The following is a 25,194-nucleotide window of genomic DNA, read 5'->3' on the forward strand; positions in this document are numbered from 1 at the left end:
TGTGGAAAGTATATGAATTTATTTGCATTCTGCAGAGGGAAATAAGTATTTAATCCCTCTGGCAAACAAGACCTAATACTTGGTGGCAAAACCCTTGTTGGCAAGCACAGCGGTCAGACGTCTTCTGTAGTTGATGATGAGGTTTGCACACATGTCAGGAGGAATTTTGGTCCACTCCTCTTTGCAGATCATCTCTAAATCATTAAGAGTTCTGGGCTGTCGCTTGGCAACTCGCAGCTTCAGCTCCCTCCATAAGTTTTCAATGGGATTAAGGTCTGGTGACTGGCTAGGCCACTCCATGACCCTAATGTGCTTCTTCCTGAGCCACTCCTTTGTTGCCTTGGCTGTATGTTTTGGGTCATTGTCGTGCTGGAAGACCCAGCCACGACCCATTTTTAAGGCCCTGGCGGAGGGAAGGAGGTTGTCACTCAGAATTGTACGGTACATGGCCCCATCCATTCTCCCATTGATGCGGTGAAGTAGTCCTGTGCCCTTAGCAGAGAAACACCCCCAAAACATAACATTTCCACCTCCATGCTTGACAGTGGGGACGGTGTTCTTTGGGTCATAGGCAGCATTTCTCTTCCTCCAAACACGGCGAGTTGAGTTCATGCCAAAGAGCTCAATTTTTGTCTCATCTGACCACAGCACCTTCTCCCAATCACTCTCGGCATCATCCAGGTGTTCACTGGCAAACTTCAGACGGGCCGTCACATGTGCCTTCCGGAGCAGGGGGACCTTGCGGGCACTGCAGGATTGCAATCCGTTATGTCGTAATGTGTTACCAATGGTTTTCGTGGTGACAGTGGTCCCAGCTGCCTTGAGATCATTGACAAGTTCCCCCCTTGTAGTTGTAGGCTGATTTCTAACCTTCCTCATGATCAAGGATACCCCACGAGGTGAGATTTTGCGTGGAGCCCCAGATCTTTGTCGATTGACAGTCATTTTGTACTTCTTCCATTTTCTTACTATGGCACCAACAGTTGTCTCCTTCTCGCCCAGCGTCTTACTGATGGTTTTGTAGCCCATTCCAGCCTTGTGCAGGTGTATGATCTTGTCCCTGACATCCTTAGACAGCTCCTTGCTCTTGGCCATTTTGTAGAGGTTAGAGTCTGACTGATTCACTGAGTCTGTGGACAGGTGTCTTTCATACAGGTGACCATTGCCGACAGCTGTCTGTCATGCAGGTAACGAGTTGATTTGGAGCATCTACCTGGTCTGTAGGGGCCAGATCTCTTACTGGTTGGTGGGGGATCAAATACTTATTTCCCTCTGCAGAATGCAAATAAATTCATATACTTTCCACAATGTGATTTTCCGGATTTAATTTGTGATGTGCTATCTCTCACTGTTACCAATAACCTACCCTTCAATTATGGGCTGCTCATGTCTTTGTCAGTGGGCAAACTTACAAAATCAGCAAGGGATCAAATACTTATTTCCCCCACTGTAAATGATCAGACTAGGAACGATAGGATGGTGGTTTATTCAAGAAAGTGGAAAAATTCCTCTGTAGTTGCAGGTGAAGGCTTCTGGTATCAGAATCCCAGCACTCAACTAATTTACTAATCTATCAGCAACAACAACAACTGAAAGGTGGAAGGAGTTGAGTATCTTTAACAGGAAATCACCACTCAAGTAAAAGAAAAAAAAAAAAAAAAAAAAGTTGAACAAATCAACATTTTAAATTTACAAACTAGCTTTCTACATTACTGGATTGATTAGAATGGTCATGAGCCACCCCTCATAAGTAAAGCAGGGTTATCACCATCATTAACTGAGTTTTGAACTTCATGTAACCTGATTAGATTCTTTACCGATTGTAGCGTGATATCAATACCCAGAATAGACTAAGAGGAAAGGGAATGGGACTTGATATACCGCCTTTCTGTAGGAACAATCAAAGCAGTTTACATATACAGGTACTTATTTTGTACCTGGGGCAATGGAGGTTTAAGTGACTTGCCCAGAGTCACAAGGAGCTGCAGTGGGAATCGAACCCAGATCCTCAGGTTCAAAGTCCGCTGCACTAAACCACTAGGCTACTCCTAGTATGATTTACTCTACTCTAGACTGTATTACCATTTCCTGCAATAAATTAATTTGCTAGGCACTTATCTTAATTTACACTTCGTCTTGTTTGCATCACAACCACATCAGGTTATACTGTCGTATCGTGTCCTATTGCGCAAACGGGAAGCCATGCTTTCACTTCAAAGGCAAAAATTAAATGTTTACCTTATGACTACAAAGTCTCTGGCTGGGTGTGGTGCCATGCTATTTTGGACATATTGGTATATCTCAGTCTGGTCGTCCAAGGTTTCAATCACTTTAGAATCCAGGAGATCTTCGTCCCAGAGTTGCTGCTCTTTCAGCAAACGATTCAAAACCTCCTCCGGCAGAGCTGGGATTTCAATGGTAGACTTCCATAGTCGCAGAGGGGGCCCATCACACACCTGGAGACATGAAAGCAGCAGCATGGTAAATTCAGTTCCTTGGCAAACATGCTTGCATTCAAGACTTGATTATAGATATCACATAGCAGATTAACAATGAATCTTAGCATATCTAATTATTTAGGTCTGTTCATATTCATGATTTAAAGATTACTAGAGCATGCTTTACTATTTTATTTTTACAAGAAAAGAATCCAGAGAAAAAAAATGACACCCCCCCTTCCCGTTAAAGTCAAGCTTACACAGAATTAGTCATATGTGGACAAGGCATATACTTCCAACAACCATCTCAACTAGCTAATAAAAACATAGAAAAATGAAGGCAGTTAAAGACCATACGGACTATCCCAGGGGTGGGCAACCTTGGTCATCAAGGGCCGCAACCCAGTCAGGTTTTCCTCCGTGAATATACATGAGAACTATTTGCATGCACTGCTTCTATTGTATGCAAATAGATCTAATGCATATTCATTGGGGAAATCCTGAAAACCCAAATGGGTTGCAGCCCTTGAGGTCCGAGGCTGCCCACTCCTCACCTATATTGTCTGCCCATCCATGCCATCTGCTATCCCTTCCTCTCCCTTAAAGATCCTATGTACCTGTCCTAAGCTTTCTTGAATTCAGTTAGAATCAGTTGGAGACAAAAACACATCTGCATTTTGTCAAAAATCTATTAAATTAATTCTAGGGACCCATTTTAACTATAACCACTAACATGCCCTGTTGGGAGTCTCTCTGGCCCTCCATTATGAAACGGGAGGTTACTGATCTTCTTTGCCGATTGGCCAGAGGATAAATCCAGAGGCACTCTAAACTATGCCCAGAATAAACACACAATGAGGGTAATTCTTTAACTGGCTGCCTGATTGGTGCATATTCCATAATGCAAAGTAGGCGCCTATTTTCCTTTACTGAATACTAATGTAACAAGGTGTGTGTGTGTATATTTATATATATATATATATATATATACACACACACACATATATACATATATATACAATTCTAAGGTTCAAACATAAACAATGGTTGCACACAAATATCAAAACATAAACCATCAAGCAACCGTTAAACAATTGTATCTTTATTAAATATCAAAATAATCTAAACATTGTATATCCTGTCATCAACTCACATTTACACACACTCATTCATAACCCACATCCACAACCTAAAATCACTCCACATAATACTGTAAACATTGCTAGATATAAAACCTTTACAAAAACTACTATATGAAGATGTGCAGCAATTCTTTTCACAATGTTGTAGAAAGTCTTTTGCTCAATGAGCAGATGTAGATAGTCTTTGCTTAACGTGTAAACTCTATAATGAGCTCACACTGCGTATTCACCACAGAATCAAAGCATATGCTGTAGAGTAGCTCATAATCTTTAACAAATGCTCAAAGGGTCTGCGGGCTCTATTAAGTAGCAGTCGACGAGCACCGCAAAAGTCAATCACAAAGATAGCTGCAAGCTCAATAGTAGTGCCAACTCAACTTGAACACAATCTTCTTCACTGTATCCTCCACAGTAAATTCAGCTTAAATCAACTGATGATGATGTTCGGAAGAGACCGACATGATTATGTTTCGCTAACCAAGCGTCTTCAAGGGTCTTTCACTTAGCTACTATCAGTAGTCAGGAACTCGCCCCAGCAAGCAGCTGGTGGAACCGTCAAAAGAATCCCTGCTCTTCCTGCCCGGGTGGCACGGGCTCGACCGCATTGGCGCTGAGAAGGGCGGAGAGTTCCTCTGCAAGTACCTGCCTGTGGTGGGAGCTGAAGGATTGAACTCCTGGTGGGCAATTTGGTGGGGTGGAGATCAAATTTAGGGTGTATCCACACTGCACTATTTGGAGAACTCACTGGTCGGAGGTTATGAGAGGCCACCTTGGGTGAAAAACTTTCAACCTACTACTACTACTATTTAGCATTTCTATAGCGCTACAAGGCGTACGCAGCGCTGCACAAACATAGAAGAAAGACAGTCCCTGCTCAAACAGCTTACAATCTAATAGACAAAAAATAAAGTAAGCAAATCAAATCAATTAATGTGTACAGGAAGGAGGAGAGGAGGGTAGGTGGAGGCGAATGGTTACAAGTGGTTACGAGTCAAAAGCAATGTTAAAAGGTGGGCTTTCAGTCTAGATTTAAAGGTGGCCAAAGATGGGGCAAGACGTAGGGGCTCAGGAAGTTTATTCCAGACGTAGGGTGCAGCGAGACAGAAGGCGCGAAGTCTGGAGTTGGCAGTAGTGGAGAAGGGAACAGATAAGAAGGATTTATCCATGGAGCGGAGTGCACGGGAAGGGGTGTAGGGAAGGACGAGTGTGGAGAGATACTGGGGAGCAGTAGAGTGAGTACATTTATAGGTTAGGAGAAGTTTGAACAGGATGCGAAAACGGATAGGGAGCCAGTGAAGCGACATGAGGAGAGGAGTAGTATGAGTAAAGCGACCCTGGCGGAAGACGAGACGGGCAGCAGAGTTTTGAACCGACTGGAGAGGGGAGAGGTGACTAAGTGGGAGGCCAGCAAGGCCGTCCGGTACTGACACTTTTATGGTGGCTATGCTCCCATGGATCCAGTCAAAAGCCTGTCCCCTGCTTTTGCTGTGGAGCTGCAGGGGTCTGCTTGGTCGCACGCTGTTGATAGGAACGAGCGCGCTGGGGCTGGCCCTGTGCCTGGGAAGGCCTTCGGGCCGGCTGGTTGTACCTACGCTTGTTGTAGGCATAGGGTACAGACCGCCGGGCCCGGGAAAAACGACCACCTGGATGCTGAAGGCGCCCGGTGGGAGAGATTGTCAAGAGCGGTTTCCCGCTGGTGCAGTTGGTCAACCAACTGCTCGACCTTCTCGCCGAAAATATTATCCCCCCGGCAAGGGACATTCGCCAGGCACTGCTGTGTCCGGTTGTCCAGGTCAAAGGCACGCAGCCATGAGAGTCTGCGCATCACTATATCCTGGGCAGCAGCTCTGGATGCCACATCACAAGTGTCATAAATACCCCTGGACAGCCTCCAGCTGCCTGACCACCTCCTGAAAAGGGCTGGACTGCTCCGGCGGGAGCTTGTCAACCAGGTCCGCCAGTTGCCGCACATTGTTTCGCATGTGGATGCTCGTATAGAGCTGGTATGACTGGATTCTGGTCACGAGCATGGAAGAATGATAGGCCTTCCTCCCAAACGAGTCCAAAGTGCGAGACTCCCGCCCCGGGGGCGCCGAGGCGGTATCCCTCGAACTCCTGGCCCCCTTGAGAGCAGAGTCCACGACCACTGAGTCATGTGGCAGCTGAGGCCGCATCAACTCCTGGTCTGTGTGGACTCTATATTGGGACTCTGCTTTCTTGGGGATGGTGGGATTAGATAGGGGCTTCAACCAGTTCTGAAGCAGTGTATCCTTCAGGACATTGTGCAATGGTACCATGGAAGACTCTCTAGGTGGTGATGGATAGTCGAGGACTTCGAGCATCTCAGCCCTCGGCTCATCCATGGTGACCACTGGGAAGGGAATGCTAATAGACATGTCCCGGACAAAGGAGGCAAAGGAGAGGCTCTCAGGAGGCGAGAGCTTCCTCTCCGGTGAAGGTGTGGGGTCGGAGGGAAGACCCGCAGACTCCTCTTCCCCCCCACGAGGCCTCCTCCTCGGTGTCGGACATGAGCTCTCTGAGCTCAGACTGTAACAGGGCCTGTCTCGACCCCGAGGAACCGCGTCCTCGATGATGGTGCCGAGAGGTGGACTCCTGTGCCGGCAGGGACGAAGCTCCCTCCACCGACGGGGATTCCACCTGAGTGGAGATCGAGACGGTGTCGAAGACCGCATCACAGGGCCAGAGCCAGCCGGCGCTTCCATCAACGGCACCGCGGGCGCAAGCACTCCCGGTGCCGGCAGGGCCTGGCGCATCAGCTCCTCCAGGATACCTGGGAGGATGGCTCGGAGACACTCGTCTAGGGCCGCTGTCGGGAGAGGCTGGGGAGCCTGTTCGGGCGTCGGTGCTCGAAGCTGTCCGGGTCCAGGAGATGGTACCGGGGTACCCGACGACTTGCGCATCGACACCTCTTCAATAGAGGGGGAGCGCTCCTCCCGGCGTGGGCGCTTCTTAGGGATCGAATCTTCTCTCGATGTTCCGGAGCTGCCCATGCCATGCGCCATGGTCGACCGATGACGGTGCTTCTTCGAAAGCTTCTTCTGATGCCCGTCATCGGCGCTCTGCGGCATGGATGAGGAGGAGGTGGAGTCCCCGCAGCCTCTGGGGGTCTGATCCGACAGGGTTTGGTCCCGATGGCCCTGGGCGGCGGGACCAGCCGAGGCGGATTGCCCACTCGGCTGTTCACTGCCGCCATCGCTGGCAGGTCGTCGGGCCAAGGGAACCTGTACTCCTGGGGTCGATGCCATGCTCGGCGTCGAAGTCTTCAACATCGGTACCGATACTGAAGTCCCAGCCGTTGACACCGATGCCGTCGACGTGCCGGCGCAAGTTCCGAAAAGACGGTCCCTAAGAACTTGCCTCGCCACCTGCGTCCGCTTTTTCAAGCCGAGACACAAGGTGCACGCCTTGGAATTATGCTCCGGACCGAGGCACTGGAGACACCAAGTGTGAGGATCGGTCTGCGAGATCTGCCGGCCGCACCGACCACACTTTTTGAATCAGCTCGGGACCTTCGAGAACATCGATGGAAAAATAGTGTTGGCAAAGTCAAAACCGTTGATAGTGGCGGCAAAAGTACAACACCACAAACAAAAGAAAGAAATCGGACACGCAACGAAGCGAAATAAAAAGAAAACACTCGACAATAAGGAAGTTTTTTTTTTAAACGAAAAAAAAGGGGGTGCGCGAACGTGCGTAGAAGAAATAGTGGACTAGGCCGCAAAACGGTTTTCTGGGGCTGACACGGAGAGGGATGAAACTGCGTCTCTCTCCAGCGCAGAAAAATAGAAAACTGAGTGGGAGCGGTCACGCACGGGCGGGAAGATGGCCGCGCATGAGCGGTGGGCGTACCCCACGTGCGGGACCTCCCGCGAGATTTTTCCTGCTTGTCCTCGGAGAATGAAGGGTACTTTCACTTGGGTAGCCACTTGTTTGATCAGTGTGAAGCAAAGGACTTACCTCAGTTTTGTGGGTTTGTGGCAACACTTCTCAGCAAGTGTGGGCCTGAACTATAATGCTACAAACCACAGCAGGCGCATTTAGGGTTTGTGTAAAAAGATCATGCTGTGGGGGCCCCATGTCATGCCACTGTCCTATATACGAAGGAATTTACAGGACTTCAAATGCAGTTTTTCTTCATTTTGCAAAGAAATTAGCATCTGCTTCAGATTTTTTCCCTTTGATAACAGGAAATGTGCATTCCATTTCACTTTTACTCCCTTTAAATTTCTATTCTGCTTTGTCTCCTAGTATCACTACCATTCACAGTAAAAAAAAAAAAAAAAAAAAAGAGATGTCATTTCAGATAACAGCAGCACACGTATAAACTGCAGTCATAAATCTTTACAATGATTTGGATTCGATTACATGATTTTCCAAACCACAGCTCAAGTTAAGTTACAAGTAGATGCAGAAGGTATTTCTCTGCTCAGGAGCGCTTACAGTCCAAGTTCTATACCTGAGACAATGGAGGGTGAAGTGACTTGTCTAATGTCACAAGAAGTGCCAATGAGAAGAATATTAACTTTGACTTTCCTGGTACTCAGACTGCAGTTCTAATCACTAAGACACACTTCCACATGGTACTTGTGACCTGGCTTGGCCACTGTTTGGAAAACAGGATACTGGGCTAGATAGACCTTTGGTCTGACCCAGTATGGCTACTCTTATGTTCTTATGTAAAACTGGAAATCAAGGTTAAATTTATAAATACACACAGAGTCAAGTAAAGTGATGAAGCATTGTACTGCTCAAAAGGAAAACCATGGGACTGATATTTGGCCAGTAGCAATCAGCGTTTTGCTGACCGTCAGTGGCACTAAATATGGAAATACAATGTCAGGGCATATATGAAAGTACCTGCAAATAATGTGTACAGCGTTGCGTACATCTAGTAGCGCTATAGAAATGATTATTAGTAGTAGTATGTCTAGGCACTGGATTTGAATTTCCAGGTTTGGGGAGTGGGCTAACACATAGGCGGTTAAGTGAGATATTCATCACGTAACTGGCTATGGGGTTATCGCATAAAGACAGGATCGCATAAAAGTCAGTCCTGTTTATGTGGTAAACCTGGCTGGTTTAGTTCTGAATATCAGCACTTAACTGGTCAAGTGTCGACTCTGCCCCTGAAACACCTCCAAAATAGCCAGTTTTGAATTCAGTGCCAACTGGTTAGCCCCGAACAGGCGATTAAACTGGCCAGAAGCCGTTTCTGACTGGTTAAATTGTGTAGAATTATCAACCCTCATGTTTTCTGTCTCATTTACCTTCTTGTAGGCCAGTTCTGCTGGTTCTGATGTAGAGCAGCTGAACCAGCCTCTAAACTTCTCTTTGGCCTCTTTGAGCAGACTGTCAATGCACTGTTGCAGGTATGAGCTATAATCTGAAGGCTCATCGCCGTTCCTGCGCCCGAGCTCTTCCAAACTAACTGGTTTCAGGTCTTGCTCCATGTAGGAATTCCGACATCTGCTCATTTCTTCAGGAATCTGGAAAATGTGGTGAGAAAAGGGGTGAGGAGGAACAACAAAAAAAAAAAATCACCTGGCACATAACTTATTTCTTCTGAAGTGTCAAGGGGAAAATACCACCAAGTCGAAAATCTGAAGTGTATCAGGAGAAAAGGAAATGAACATTAACTAGAATGTGTTTTCAAGAGAACCCCTTATCAGAGCCAAGAACAGCAACAGAAGTCTTTTGCAGTTACTGCTAAGATGTTTATAGAGTATTTTTTCTTTCAGACTGCCTGAGTGTTGTAGCAATAACGTTATCAATACTGTGGGATTAGTCAAACAAAAACATTAAAAGCTTATTTAATTTGTAACAGAGTCCTGAAGCTACCACAACATAACAGTGGTATGAGTGTACAGGGTCTCAGCACTACTCCTCAGCCGAGGTCAACTAGAACATAGGAATTCACACACACAAGGAGCGAGAGGCGTCCATTACTAATGGATAACAAACCCTATGAAAAGAAGGCTACAGGCCAAGGGGATTTTTAGCCTAGGATACAAATAAATTACAAACTCAGATACAAGCGTTGTGTGACAAGACATCTGTACTTGTTGCAAGAATGTAAAAACAAGGAACAGAAAATAGCAGCAACTGGAATGCAGCATTTGCATACTGACAAACATTGGGCATGGGAATACAGCTGTGGACAGTCTTAAAGGATTCTCAACATGTTGGCTGCATGAGGTCATTCCCATTCTATTTCACTGCTGCACCCCCTCCCCACACTTTTATAAATCTGAGAGAGTACCTTCATTTGAATAAAATTCCACATCAGTGAAAACTAAGAGCTATGTCCCACCTGGAAGAGTTTCTTGCATTCGGCGATCATGTGGGCCAACCCCTGCGTGGCAGCCAGGTTTTCATTTAAGTCTTTTTGATCCGGTTTGCCCAGACTATGTTTTCTTTGCATCACTCTATAGAGGAAAAATATAAAGCATAAAAAAACTTGATAAAAACAGAGTATAAAATGAGAACAATTCATTAGATGGTAACATCCTATATAATAAAACGCACCTCCAACATTCTGAAGCTGACTGCATGGCAGAGGCATTCCTGCTCTCTGTATCCATCTCCTGAATTGACATCACGTACTTCCAGGTTCGTCACAAGCAGAAGTGACCAACCACACGAGGTTTCTCGGCTTCAGAATGTTGGAGGTGCATTCTATTAAATAGGATTGGTCAGTTCCTTGAAGCACAGCCAGAGCTCAGACACCAGAGAGAGAGAGAGGGGGGGAGGGGGCTGACACCAAAGAGAAAGGGAGGGAGGGGGGGCCTGACACCAGAGAGGAGAGGGGGGGGGGGGAGGTATCTCTGTCACACACACATTCTCTCTCTCTCACAGTCAATGTCTTTCTCTCTCTCACTCTCACACACTCTCTCACACTCTATCACATTCACTCTCTATGTGTCACACAGTCACTCACACACTCTCTTGGTCTCATACACTCAGTCTCACAGAGAGTCTGTGTCTCACACAAACTCTCTCTCTTGCACACACTGTATCTGTGTGAAACACACTCTCTCTCTCTCACATTGTGTCTCACATATGCACTTGCACACACTCTCATTCTCACACACACACTCTTCTCTCTCACAGGCACACTCGCACCCAGACTCACACTCTCTCACACACACACACTTGCACATTCACGCTCTCTCTCACACATAGTCACTCTCACATACACTCTCTCAAATATACACACTCCGAGGAAAACCTTGCTAGCGCCCGTTTCATTTGTTTCAGAAACAGGCCTTTTTTACTAGTTACTAGAATAAAGATTAAGGGACCCTTTTATTAAAATGTGGTAAAGTTTTGCATTTACTGCACAGTAAGTGCCTTGGCTGTGTGCTGTTGGGGGTATTCCCAGCACATTCCTAGGTCGATGCAGAAAGCTACAGTGAGCCTAACATCATGGTTACCGCGATGGTCACTGGTTGCGCAACGCAGAAAGGGGGTGAGCACAGTTTTTTGATTTTTTTTTAAACCAGGTCCGGGGCAGTGTAGAAGGGCTGGTTGAGAGCATTTAATCAATTTTTTGTTATTTAAATGTCTCATATTTTTTTTTGAAACATTAAATTTTTATTGAAGAACAAAATGGGTTTCAGTACAATATTTCCAGTGCAAATTACAACAATATAACCTTCAAACTTACACAAAGTGCACTTAGAATAATAACAAAGGTATAACTTGAAGTGCTAAATACACCATCCCCAAACTAGAATCCCCCCTTCCCAATAAATGCCTCATTTTAATCTTTTCTGCAGCCAGGACAAGTATCTACAACTTTGAAATAGCAATAATATGCATGTGTCTGAAGAAAAATGAAAATGCCAGCACACATCTGTGGCAGCTGTTCTATGCATAAATACCAGCCTCGCAAAAATGTTAACATGCAAGAAATTTTTGGGAGGCTAATACTTATGGGCAGAACAGCAGCCACAGATGTGTGCTAGCACTTCTGTTTTTCTTTGGATGTGCGCACAAGAAGCTGGGTTTACCTGCTGAATTGACCCCCCCCCCCCCCCCCCCCATGACCACGTAAGTTCTGTGCACATAGAATTTGCAAGCAGGCTGCTGGCACTAGAATTTCACAGTGTTATATTTGTTTTTCTACAGTTACATTTGGGATAGGACCGATTGTTACGCCTGTCTACATTTCCAGATTTGTTATGGACTCCAGATGCAGGCGAGAACACTGAAACACGCCCAGTGTCAAGTCTTATATAGTTTGTGCGAGCAATAAAACTTTTTAAATAAAGGTTTTCTTTGTGATTTTGAGTTACAAACTGCTGTATTTTTAAACAACTATTTGGTTATCTCCACTATTTGGCATTTAAGACCCTGTTTACTAAGGTGCGTTAGCATTTTTAACGTGTCTACAATTAGCGCACACGCTAACTGTGTAGGCGCTTATAGGGATATTGTAGGCGCATACATGGTTAATGCGTGTACATGGCTAATGCACGTTAAAAAAACACTAACACGCTTATAACGCGGCTTAGTAAACAGGGCCTATAAGAGTTTATTACATTTCATATACCATCTTACATAAAAATATATCAAAGCAGTTCACAATAAAATACAATAAAAGAAAAGAAACTACAATAAAAATAGGAAATCCCTCATAAAAGCTGCACGTCATTAGGTTTCTACATGGCACGGTTTTAAGTGTGTGATAAAAGCTGTGCGTGCGCTCTACCCCATGGTGCATAAGCTTCAGAAAAACTCTACCTTGTGGTAATCATATTGATAGGCGATGGTAGGCACATCTGCGCTATCTGAAATAGTAACAGCAAATGAATAAATGATTCTATTAGTGTGACTCTGCTGGCTCCTAGTCCTACAAAATCCTAGAAGTGCACTAGTTAAGGCTTTTCAAATTCCTATTCTAAGTCAGTCTGGGATTTTCTGAAAATAAGAAACTTTGAAAAGAAGATAATTCCAGAAAGCTGCCACTTCTGCACCTACTGTAGATGGCCGGGATGCAGAGATTTCAAGTGTGTGTGCTTTGAGCAGGCTAAAAAAAAAAAAAAAAAATATATATATATATATAAGGATATACTTCCAATTTTACAATGTGTGAGGCACACATAGATGCTGGTTACCTGAGATCTACACAGGGATTACGGTGCAGTAGTCCAAACTTTTGTGGTGTCTACCACCACCTCAAAACTCTGAGGAAAGAGCTATTTGCTTCTCTCCTCATGAATGTGCAGGTTTTGCAAACCTATCTACCCAAAGTGGATAATATACTTAATGCCAAACAGCTCATACGGAAAGAAAGGGAAAAAGACTCAGAGGTTTGCGGTAATACAGCACCCTAGCGGACCGGTTTGTGGAATGCTCCTTTTGTGCTCTATAAAAGTTCTCACAGGGCTGTTCACTACCTCAATCTATCATTGGCAAAAAAAACCCTCTCTTCTAAAATTTTAAAATTGTGCTCAATTATATAACCTAGAATATTTTCATTTGTTTCTTATATCCTTTGTAAATAAAACACATTTCATATGCAGCACACTTATCTGTACCCAACGGGGCCCGTTTCAACCTCAGGCTTCCTCAGGGATATAGTGCTGCAAATCACAAACAAAACCAACAATAAAAAAATCACAACCCAATATATTAAACAATCCACCGTTTGGTATCCAGCATGGCTTACTCGACGCTAACCTTTAACTGAAATCCACCATTTTCTTTCCGGGTTCATCAAACGCGTCACCACTGACGCTAAATATATCCGCTCAACTACCAATCGGTAACCACTCAACAACCTGCTGACCAATCAAAAACACCTACGCAACACAAACGGCTACTTGCAATCAAGTTCACTCCATATGTGTCAAATGTCACAAAGAGAACCAAAAATTAAAGAAAAATAAAGAAAAAATAAGGAAAAACAACAAAAAAAAGGAAAATGTTTAATTTTAAAGAAAAGCAGCCCATTCCACTGCTGGAATAACCAATTGTACAACACTACAATAGCCCTTATGCCTGCAGGTGTCATCTATATGCAAGTTCAGTGGGTATTTTGAGGTTTTTCCAAGGCAAGTGTACCAGTTAGAGTGAGATATAGGCCTGGGTCTCCTTCTCTAGAGTCCACTGCACTGACCACTAGGCTACTCCAGGGACTTGCTTGCTGCTCTAAGAGGAATGGCCATTATATCTGCAGCTGCCCTAGAGCCTGGTATGTACTGTCACTTTCACCTCTTAGCAGAGTGGGAGGGGGTTAGTGACCACTGGGGAATTAACTGAGGTCATATCTATATCCCTCCAGTGGTCATCTGGTCAGTTTGGACACATTTTTCACATTTAGTCATTATTAAAACAGGTCTAGCCAAAAAGTACTATTTTTTGCCCTGGAAATTTTTACAATATTCCATTATTGCAGAAAAATGTCCAAATTGTAAGTCCACCTTGGTACCACCCAAAACATGCCTCCAATGCGTCCCCTTGAGATCTGGACAAACTGCATGGAAAAATATCTTAAAAATGAGTTTCAAAAACAGCTATTTGGATGTCTTTGCAAAACGAAAACAGTCCATCTGCTGCTTTGTGACTTTTTTTTGGACATTTTTCTGTTTCAAAAATGAACCCCAGTGCATCATTAAGGCACACACATCATAAACAAGTGCAGAACAGTAAAAATTCCTCTTAAATTTTATTAAGTAATTACTCGATCATAAAGAAAACAGGAAGCCAAATTAGTCATCTCCCCCCCCCCCCCAAATTGGTGTCACTTGATTTGTGATATACAGACCACTAAAAAACTGAAAATCGTCATTTTTTTCCTTAAGGAGTACAATAATCTATTTAGCCTAGCTAAACAGCATCAGAAAATTTCAGCTCCTCTCACAAGCAACTATTATATGAAGCATGAAGTGAGACATCAAAGAACATATTGGGTACCTGGGAGAAGAATTCTCCCTCTTCAGAGTGTTTAGATGGAAGAGGGATGGTGCTAAACACACAGCCAGATTTGTTGGTGTCATCTGATTTTCCTCTACTGCAGCAGCAACGTCGCTCAGGAAATAAAGAAGAGTCTGTAGGACCTCCCGGTTCTCATCAGGCAAAAGCATAATAGCAGCTTTGATGGCCTGGAGACGTTGATCCTTTGGAATGTCTGTAAAACAGAGTAGTTCGATGATTTATTGATGTTATTATATATCCCACTAAGAGGCAATACATCAGCAATTGCTTTACTATTTAGTTTCACGTGCAACTCATGTAGCACACCATGCAATGGCCAACTCTACTGCATTAGGTGCCATCAGCATTAGAAAAATGTATATATTTAGGAATTCTATAAATGGTGCCTAAAGTTAAGTCCAACTTTTGGTATGGAAACGCTTTCTAATAGATGCGAGGCGCTAAAATGGGGCTGAAATGGCAGATCAGCATGAAAAATACACTTATGCACCTTGGTATGGGACAGCACCTATGTATCTTTGTGTGTAACTGCAAAAAGGGGGTGTGGACAAGGGAGGGTCAGAGGCGTTCTGGAAAACTGCGAGCAATTTGATAGAATACCGCGGATGCACGCCAGGATTTATACCCAACACTGTTTTATGGAGAACACTCATCCTGGAGCTCCCTTTACAGAATGGTACTGGGTGTTAATTTTTAATCTAGCCCATAGTATGTTCAAGAATTCTTATCAGTTCTGTGCTGAAAAACAAGGCTTTTCTGCTCATTACTACAAAAATTCTAAAACTGTGAACACACTCTTAAAAGCTCTGCCAAATTACATTTTATTTACACACCATGCTCACATTCTTAAAATGCATCGAGAAAAAAAAGATCTAAAATTCTTTACTTCATCTCTGAACGTTAAATAAGAAAACTGGAATCAATGTAATAAAAATATTTCAACAGTGGTTTTCCCCTACTTGCTTCTTCCTGCAAAGTCTATTCCTTGAAAACTTTTTTCCTAAAAAAGCACATATTGGAAAATATCAGTCACTAACGTGCAGTACCATATGACAAATTCATTAAAACAGCTCCATGGTTACAGAGCACAACACATACTTTTGGTTGGGAAAATCTGACTTTGTGTTTTCTTAAAAATTGAAAGGATGGAAAAAATTTCATGAAATAATCCAGACCCAGCTCTGCTCTTCATTAACAAATGTCTATAGACTAATGGGCGCATGAAGTACAAATTTTGCAGCTTTTAAACGTTAAAGTACAACATGTGACAACTCAGACCTCCACATGAACCGCACACTGACCAATCTCAAATTTTATTCCATTTGAAATTCTTCACTTTGCTTTGGCTATGGCCTTCAGGAAACACAAGGGCAGATGCCGAGTTCCCTTTGGCAAAGGCGGCAGAGGGTGAGTGCCAGAGACCTGACCCTCAGAGGTAGCAGAGGAAGAAGTCATTTTATGACACAGTCAGAGCCTAGAAGATGGATCTATTATCACTGTGAGAAAGAAGGGATTGCATCGTGGAAGCAGCCACTGTGCCCCTCAATGAATTTCCAAAGCACAGCAGCAGGCATGCAACTGAGCAGAGAAGACCATATGCCAAATTTCTGCCTAAGCACTATTCTATAAATATACATATATCTTACGTAGTGGAGAAGGGATTTGATATGCTGCCTTTCTGTAGTTACGATTAAAGCAGTTTACATCTATATATATAAAACTCGCCCTCAACTTTCTATTGTCTGCTGACGTCACTGAAGCCAAGGTTCGTATGTTCGAAGCTCTGAAGCCACGAAAATCAGTCTCTGGGCCCCGCCCTCGCGTCAAACGTTATGACGTTGAGGGCGGAGCAGATTCTCACCTCCAACGATCTACTCAGGCCACAAACTCCGGATTTCCACACTGTAGCTCTGCTCCGCCCTCGCATCAAAACGCGATGACGTCGAGGGCGGGGCACGAAAACCGCCACCCACACAGAGCTACAACGCAAACAGCAGCGGTGCACGCCACGAAGCAGGTAAAACAGCGACGAGCCATGCAGCCATGAAACCCTTGCTAGCGCCCGTTTCATTGCGCTCAGAAACGGGCCTTTGTTTACTAGTATTATATACAAGTACCTGGGGCAATGGAGGGTTAAGGGGGGATTCTATTTATGGTGCCTAAAAAATCTGCGAAGAAAACATTTCCGCCTAAGTGTATTCTATAAGCGGCACCTAGATTTAGGCGCAGTATATAGAATACACTTAGTTGATATCCCAGCGCCTAAAACTACGCGTTCATGTACACCAATGAAAACATGGCGTAAAACATGGCGTAAATGATGGGCGTAGATTTAGGCACACTAGGCCATATTCTATAACTCGTAAATTTTAGAAAACCCATGAAACGCCCATTTCCCTGCCTATAACCACACCCTTTTTTGACTGCGTGTGTTAGAAGTTAGGCGCACAGTGCTACAGAATACGCTTAACGAGTTGTGCACATTAAATTCTAATTGCCAATTAGTGCTCATTATTGCTTGTTAAGTGCTGTTATCAACACCTAAATAGCTCATAACACTAGGCCCATATACATAAACATAGGTGGAGTCTGAGCAGGACTTGGGTGGGGTGCAAAGTGTTGGAGATATGTGCCTTACCCAAGGAGCACACACACTTATGCCAAGCCTATAGCTGGCATAAGTGTTCACACCTAAGTTATATGCGTGAGTCTCACCTGTTACGCTAGGAAAAGGAAAGTAGGTGCCTACATTTCTGCCTAGAATAGTCTCTTACCCAGCGCCCGTAAGAACTGCCCTCTAAGGGGCTCTTTTACTAAGCTACAGTACAAAGTGGCCTGTTCTAGTGTGGGTGTGGGGAAATCGGCACACGTCGGGCCATTTTTTTTAACGCAGTAGGTAAAAATGTCTTTTTTATGTTTAAATCATTTTTATTGACGAACACAACAATTTAAATTCATATAATTTCCATTTAACACTTTACAGAGATATGAGTTCCACAACATTCTTCTCTATCGTCATTAGTTTCCATTATGACTTGCCCACTCCCCCCTCCCCCACCCTACTGGTTATTGTGTCAAAGTATATTCACTACCATGCTGCTAAAATGTCTTTTTTAAATGGGGCAGTAAATAGTGTGTGCGCTAATATTAAAAGTAGTGTGTGGCTATTTACTGCCTGAGTGCTTACCGCCAACCTATTTACTTGGTGGTAAGGGCTCACACGCTACTCGTGTGGTAACCAGGCAGCGGGCGGCAATGTGACCTCGCTGCTATTTATTGTGATTTACCGCTAGGAATGCCACCCTATGGTAGAAAATTAGTTTCTACTGCGGGAAACAGCACGTGAAAACTTTGGAATTACCACCGGGCGCCAAGCTACCCTGGCGGTAGTGTCGATTTGGTGCTCGTTAGCCCTACCGCAGCTTAGTAAAAGGGCCCCTAAGTGTTTTTTTAAAAAAATTATTTTGTAAACGTTATGTAGCACATTATGGGCTGGATTCAGTATGTGGCACCGAACAGTATTCTATAAAGGGTGCGCCAGGATGCGCGCTCTTTACAGAATAGTGTGTAGCACCAAAATCTGCACCCAACTTTAGGCGTAAGTATTTACATCAACTGAAACCAGGTGTAAATCAAGGCGTGCAAGTTGGGTGTGGATCCCCTAAATTTTATAACACTGCACACACTTTAAGGGAATGCCCATGTCCCTCCCATTGTTACCTCCAGCTATCCTATAACAGGGTGCGTATGTGTAGTTCCGTGCCGAGCTGTCGTTTTTGGACCATTTCGGAGCCTTGCTTCAATTACAACGCTTAAATAGCTCGTAACACTAGGAGCCATATACAGAATTCCCTAGTATATGGCTCCTTTTCTGTCACCTTCCCATACCAGCCATATTTGTGTTGTAATCTTCAAACTGTTGAAGCGTCAACATTTTCCTGGTCTCAACCTCAGACCTCTGTAGTGCTTTGAAAGTAATCTTAGGCCTCTCTGTGACCTTCCTCAGTTATTTCCTTAATGTACTGCTATTAACTTTGGGGGGCATGGCCTGATCGAAACAGTATCTTGGTGGTGCCAAACTGTTTCCACTTAATAATGGACGAGACAGTTTCTCAAAGGACATTCAAACACACTGACATTTTCTTAAAAGCCTTCCTTTAATCTGTAATCTTGAATAAACTATTTTGTTAAGCTTGTTTACCAATTCATCTTATATCATCAGAAGCAGATCGATTGTTCATCCAGGAATATTTTGAATCAGATCAGGTATTCTGAATGGACACAGGTGACCTGTATTTAATTTAAGCCTTTTGGAAACAGAGCTAATTTGTGTTCACTAAGGGTGAAGACTATAGGAAACCTAAGGCCATGCAAAATTAATTTGCAAAACTGGTCAACCTCTTGGATTCCTCGTTATATATGAAGGTCACATTAAACAACGTATTAAAACTGTCTTTTTCAAATTGCGAGTATTGAGGAGAATGAGGGAATTGCTTTCTGCATCTAATTTTCGTACGATTCTGCAGTTATGCCTTACCATATTTTGTTTATTGTAACTTATTTGTGGGACTTCCAGCTTATATGCTGAGGTCACTACAGGTTGCGCAGAACTCTGCAGCTCATATAATTGACAAATTCCACGCCATTAGCATATTTCCCCGGTTTTAGTTTCTTTACATTGGTTGCTCATTGAAAAAAAGATTTCTTTTAAAATCTTAACTCTAGAGTTTTTAATATTTTGAAGAATGATTCACAAACTATCATGTCCTCTTCTTTGAAGTTGTATAAACCAGTCAGAACCCTTAGGTCTGCTAATAAATTGCTTCTGGAAATTCCTAGCTTCTGTTCTGTTAGTTTGCTAGGTCTTCGATCATTTATTTCTCAAATGATGGTACCTACACTCTATGGAATGCTTTGCCTGCTGATTTGCGTAAATTGGAGTCTCATCTTATTTTTAGAAAACAGTTCAAGGCTTTTTTTTACTTCAAGAGGCATTTGTGTAAGCCAGTTTGTTACCTATGTTATTAGTATTCAGAGGTATAAAAACCATGAGATCTCACGTGTCATTGTCTTAACATAAATGTTTTATCGTTAGTATTAGATATTTTGATTACATATGTTATGTAATCCGCTAGGAACTGTGGACTATGCGGAATATAAATTTTTAAATAAATAAATAAAATCTTTAAATTTTCTATGTTTATGAACACAGATATATGCAACAAAGACCAAACGTCTAGGAGCGAGACTGCTTTTAAAATGCTGCTCTAGAACATAGCTTCAAGAACTCAAAGTGGTCTCATGAAACCAAGGCCTCGGCACGCCTATTGAAAGGGGACCCCAGGAATACATGCAGTTAGCCATGTCACACTGCACCCAAGGGGGGAGGGGGGATAGGATAAAAAAGTGTTAGGAAGTAGCATGTCAACTATGCAAAATTTCAAGAGATGATTCCACCAGGGGGGCAGGGTTTTTAGAATGCATAGATTTTAAATTTCTGTGTTGAAGGACCTGGTCTGAATTAACAAAATGTCTACAAATACAGATAATGTACATTGTTTCTATTTATATAAAAATTTAACCTCACAAAAGTATGTGACTTGAGAATCAAGATAAGGACAAATTTACCCAAAACATGCCAGCCATTCAGTTCATGCATATAAATTCATGGGAGACCGACACCTATTTCCGGAACTCACATTGATAGATCTGAAGAAAGGTCTCAGAGAGTTTGTTGGTCATGAGAGGCTCCGGTAGATCTCTAAAGTACTGCTTCAACATGTCTGCAACATCATATGCAGACTGCCCCTCGTAATTCACGCCGTCTGGGAATTTCTCATTCATTTGCCGCAGGGCCTGAATCCTAGACTTGACTCCAGACTTCCTGAAGAGTCCAACCTGTAAAACCCGAGAAGCAAACAATGCTTCAGGTGAGGAAAATGTAAAATAGGTAAGCATGCAATCATTTTTAAAACACTGCGATAATAAAATATGATCTTTGGAAGGTAAAACAAACCTGATCCAGGCAGTGACCGCGGAGGTAGCGCATGGCTTGCTGAATGCTCTGAGGGAGTGGTTGTCCTGTGCGCCGCACATTAATTGGCAGTGGAACCCCAAACACACTTCTGTCTTTATAATCGGGAACCTTTATCCTTTTCATAAACTTTGGCACAGCCCTGTTTAAATAAAAACAAGCCCCCACCGCACCCCCAAAATAGATGATGAAGCATATTTCAAGACGTTTTACATTTTCATCCTTACTAGACATTAAGGAGGTAACTTTATAAAGTCATTGCCCATGGACTAAATTCAGTCAATGGCGCAGATCCCCTGAATTCTAGAACTATGCGTACGTTTTAGTGACCGCCCCCTGATCTGCCCATACCCCTCCTGTGGCCACACACCCTTTTCAGCTGCACACTAAAGGATTCACACTTGCATCTTTATAGAATAACACTTAGCATGTGTAAATCAAAATTGTTGCCAACTACCATCGATATTTGATTGTTGGCACCAATAGGCTTGTTACTCAATTAAATTGCCCTCGTGCCCAATTTTAAGCGTCATTTATTGAATTCCACACATATGTGTCCACATATGAGTGTAAATGGCCTCTTATAAACACCAACTGGTGTGAAAGGCATCGCCATGACATGACAACGCATACTTTGATGTTTGGCACGCACAGAACAGAGTCAGAACTGACATGAAGACTATGAAATATCTTATTTACATGTATGTGTGTGCAAAGTACAAGCCTTCATTTATTCAAGATCGTGAGCAGGTGTGAGTGATCGCACTATATTCAAGGTGTGCCCTCTGCCATACATTAGGAATTTATAAAGACAAGTAGGGGGTTTCCTTGTCTTTATAAAAGAGCACCTATGTAGGTGCAACAAGGGGGTAATTTTGTAAAGCATTTTCTCTGTCTGAGCATGTTTCACAGCCATTACAGGAGGTCTTATAAAACTGCACATGCAGGGGTGGTGGGGACCTCAGGCGGCATTCTTTTGGAAGCGGCATCTGCCCCCTTCCTTCCTCCACCCTGTTCCCCGATTTTACCTTCTTTTTATGTTTTTTTTAAAAGCTGGCAGTGATTCCCATATGCTGCCCTGCTGCCAGCACCCGCCTCTTTCCTTTATTGTGCCTGCCCCTCTGATGTAGCTTCCTGTTTCCTCAGAGGCTGCCGCAGTAGAGAAGAGACGGGTGCCGGCGGCAGGGCAGCATATAGGAATCGCTGCCTTTTAAAAATAAATGTAAAAAGGTAAAAATCAGGGAACAGGGTGAAGGAAGGGAATCTTGCCTTGGGCCACCTCTGTGCACATGGTGGGTACACATGCATAAAGAGCAGCCATGCATAAAGACAGTTTGCACTTTTATGGACCACGTGTAGGCCCTCCTGCGGATGCACATGTATAGAACACACACAAATTTAATGGAGCAGGTACAAATTTGTGGAAGAGCATTTGGCCTCTACCAGGGCTGTGTCCAAGGGCTTATTTTATAAAGATACCCAGGCTGTGTCCTGGATATTGAGGCACTGGATAAAGCAGTTACACAATTTGTGGGGCAATAGAAAACAAAATGTTTTTGCAATATGTTTTCCAGGATAGGATGATACTGTCTCTAGAATTATTATTATTTTTTTTTTTTGGAGGGGGGGGGGGGGGGGGGGGTAATGGTTGGGAGTTTATTGGTTAGTGGGAAGATGTTATAGGACCCAATATTCATTGAGAAACATTCAGATAACTACAGTAGTTAACATTAAAAACACCGCAAATACAAAAATTATCATGTTATGTTGTACACTACTTTGATCTGCTCTTCCTGCAGAGAAGGTGGTTATATAAATGAAACAGAAATAGAAGAGAAAGATTCCTATGTTGCTTTTATTGAATGCTAATCTTAAAATCACCCGAACACTTTCAATAGAACACCCTAGTATTGTCCTGCATATCAACAAACAGTGGCGACCTGAATAATTCATCACAGCGTGAAACAATCAGAAATAGATCAATTGACACAGCTGCAACCACAATGATGCTGTTACAACATCAGTCCAACAGAAGTCCTAAACGTTCATGAAATGTTTCCATATTTTTCTTCAAGACTTTCACAATCACTTTATTTGCCTGACATCTCATGAATGCAAATAAAACCAGCTGCAATGAAGTTTTACAGGCAGGCAGGCATTCACCACTCAAGGCTTCACGAGATAAGCAACTCTTGTGCAAGATTACAGAGCTTTTGTGTTGGTTTAAGGAAATCTTGTATGCGGCTGAAAGACTTTTCCTTATGGCAATGCTGAATAGGGCACATCAGCTGCTGACATTTAATGTATGTTTTTTGCCACATTTCCGTTTACTTAAATACTGGGTGAAATTTGTATGCCGAAGTTGAAACCGAATTACAGACTATTATGAAGTCTTGAAGAAAAATACAGGGGACATATCACAAACTTTTATGAATTAGTGAAAAAGCAAGCTAGAAATAGGTATTTATTCTGGTTGCAGTGGTGGCAACTAATTCTTTCCAATAGGCTTAGATGTGATAAATGACTCAGGCCACCACTGTGTTGATATGCAGGATGATATTAAGCATTTATAAAATAGGAACCATGTTACAAAATGACCCTTAAATTTAGAAGTCATCAAAGCGGACAGCCAGAAATCAAATCTGAACTTAAAGCCAACTTTTCTTTTTTGTATCCTTTAGGAGTCTTTCTAAATAATCATCCGCCATAAAAAAACAGAAAGGAAATGTATCGCTCCGCTCTACAAGAATTTAATTATTTAAAAATAGGCAGGGGTCCGTGCTGGTTACAAATTCAACATATGAAGCTAATTTAACAGCAGCAAAGCAAAATTACCAGCCAGAACAATAGAGGTCATGCTGGACTGCAGAAAAGGCAAACTGAACGCTGTTGCCAGTGACCCTTAATGATGTGAATTCTTTAGTCCCCTCCTCCCCAAAAGCCTCATGTAAACAATGAGGCTTTTGTAAAACTGGAGTTTGGTGCAGAAAGGCCTGGAGCTAGGTCTACCACCCAGCAGTATGTGTAACAGCAGGGAACCAATGTCATATGTTAGAGATTGGCAGCTGAAAGCTTTGGTAAAAACAAGAGTAATTTTGTATTAGACTTTTTAGCTTGGATATTGGTAATCATAAAAATACAAAAAGGTGTGGGAAACGAGAAGGGTGCAATAACGCAGTGTGGAAGTGCTCTGCTCAAAATTAAAAATAAAATAGAGCCATCAGGTCAGTCTGTATCCCTCATTGCTCACATTAAAATATTATAGCTCTCAACATAGCATACATAATATGACCTTTGTCAAAAAATCCATCAGAGGAATGCAAAAAGAACACATTACAATTCCCACTGAGAATCTGAAGCATGCCGCATAAGCGGTCAACACTTATTCTGTCATTTAGAACAGATATGTTCTGTGTTCAGCACAGAGCTGGTACAATAATGGTCTTTCAGATGGAACACTTTGATGATAGTGTTAAAGAACAGCTACAATTTGTGTGTTTGAGGGGGTAGGGAAGGGGGTGATGGGAGAGTCAGATGTTACTTCTTTGACTAATAGCTGCCATTAGCAAGATGTAATGATAATCCATTACACCAATCTGACAGAAGAGCAGCAGCCAGGATTTCAATATTTTAAAATTATGGTTAAGCATTTGAAACCACCTTCAAGAACTCAGATAAATCAATTTTGGAAAGCAGGAGCTGTAACACCTTGGGAAATACAATTCAGTGCTATAGCAATTTTACAAGATAGGTCAATTTTCAAAATGGGACGTCCAGTAGAGGCCAACCAAATTTGGTACTGAAACTGGTCTGAAATTTGGATTCGGGTTTTGGCCGAAAATGCCAGGGCATTTTTGGCTGAAATTTAAATGTTCTCTCCCTCACCCCCTGCAGCCATCACCGCTGCACACAGCCTACCTTCCCCCCTCACTCACTCCCCCCTTCCACTGCCAATAGCCTCCCCCCCCCGACCCACCCAGCAGCCAAGGCCTGGTCAGTTTGGTTTTCAGCTTCAGCTTCTACTGAAACCGAGCGGCCAATTTCGGTTGCAGATTCGGTTTCGGCAGAAACCGAAGATCACGGGATTCGGTTGGGTTCCAGCAATATCTACTAAGGTGGTTGAAGTATATGTATAGATTAAGCGTATTTTCAGTGGCGTTGCACGTATGGTGCATATTTTTATTGGCGCGCACTTACTCTAGACAAACAGGTGTAGATACTGGATGCCTACTCATCAGGTATATACATTTGGGTTGTATGCTCCAGATTATACCTGGCCCAACTGTGTGCATTACTTATATAGACAGAAGCAGTTCTGCGGGGTTCCCATGGGGACGGAAGCAGTTCTGCAGTGTTCCCGCGGGGACGGAAGCAGGTCCTGCGGGGCTCCCGCGGGGATGGAAGCAGTTCTGCGGGGTTCCTGTGGAACTATAAGCTGCACTGCATCAGCCTCTCATCTACCGAGTACCTTGAGTGCTGTCTCCTCCTCCTCCTCCTCTTCCTCCTTGCTTTAACAGCACAAATGTGGAAAGTCTTCCGTTAAGGAGGTGGTAGAGACACAAATGATGATGGAATTCAAAAAGACTTGTGATGAACACAGAGGATCTCTAATTAGAAA

The 25,194-nt window shown here is 43.3% G+C and overlaps 1 protein-coding gene across 1 annotated transcript in view; it reads right to left on the bottom strand.

Moving 5' to 3' along the window:
• DLC1 (DLC1 Rho GTPase activating protein) overlaps nt 1-25,194 on the bottom strand; it is a 744,850-nt gene that overhangs the window by 10,658 nt on the left and 708,998 nt on the right. The window contains 6 exon segments of the mRNA XM_030191431.1: nt 2,239-2,456; nt 8,869-9,087; nt 9,912-10,026; nt 14,522-14,735; nt 20,242-20,440; nt 20,559-20,718. Of these exon segments, the coding sequence (XP_030047291.1) occupies nt 2,239-2,456; nt 8,869-9,087; nt 9,912-10,026; nt 14,522-14,735; nt 20,242-20,440; nt 20,559-20,718 (1,125 nt within the window).

This window comes from Microcaecilia unicolor, chromosome 2 (assembly GCF_901765095.1).
Source record: "Microcaecilia unicolor chromosome 2, aMicUni1.1, whole genome shotgun sequence".
NCBI lineage: Eukaryota > Metazoa > Chordata > Amphibia > Gymnophiona > Siphonopidae > Microcaecilia > Microcaecilia unicolor.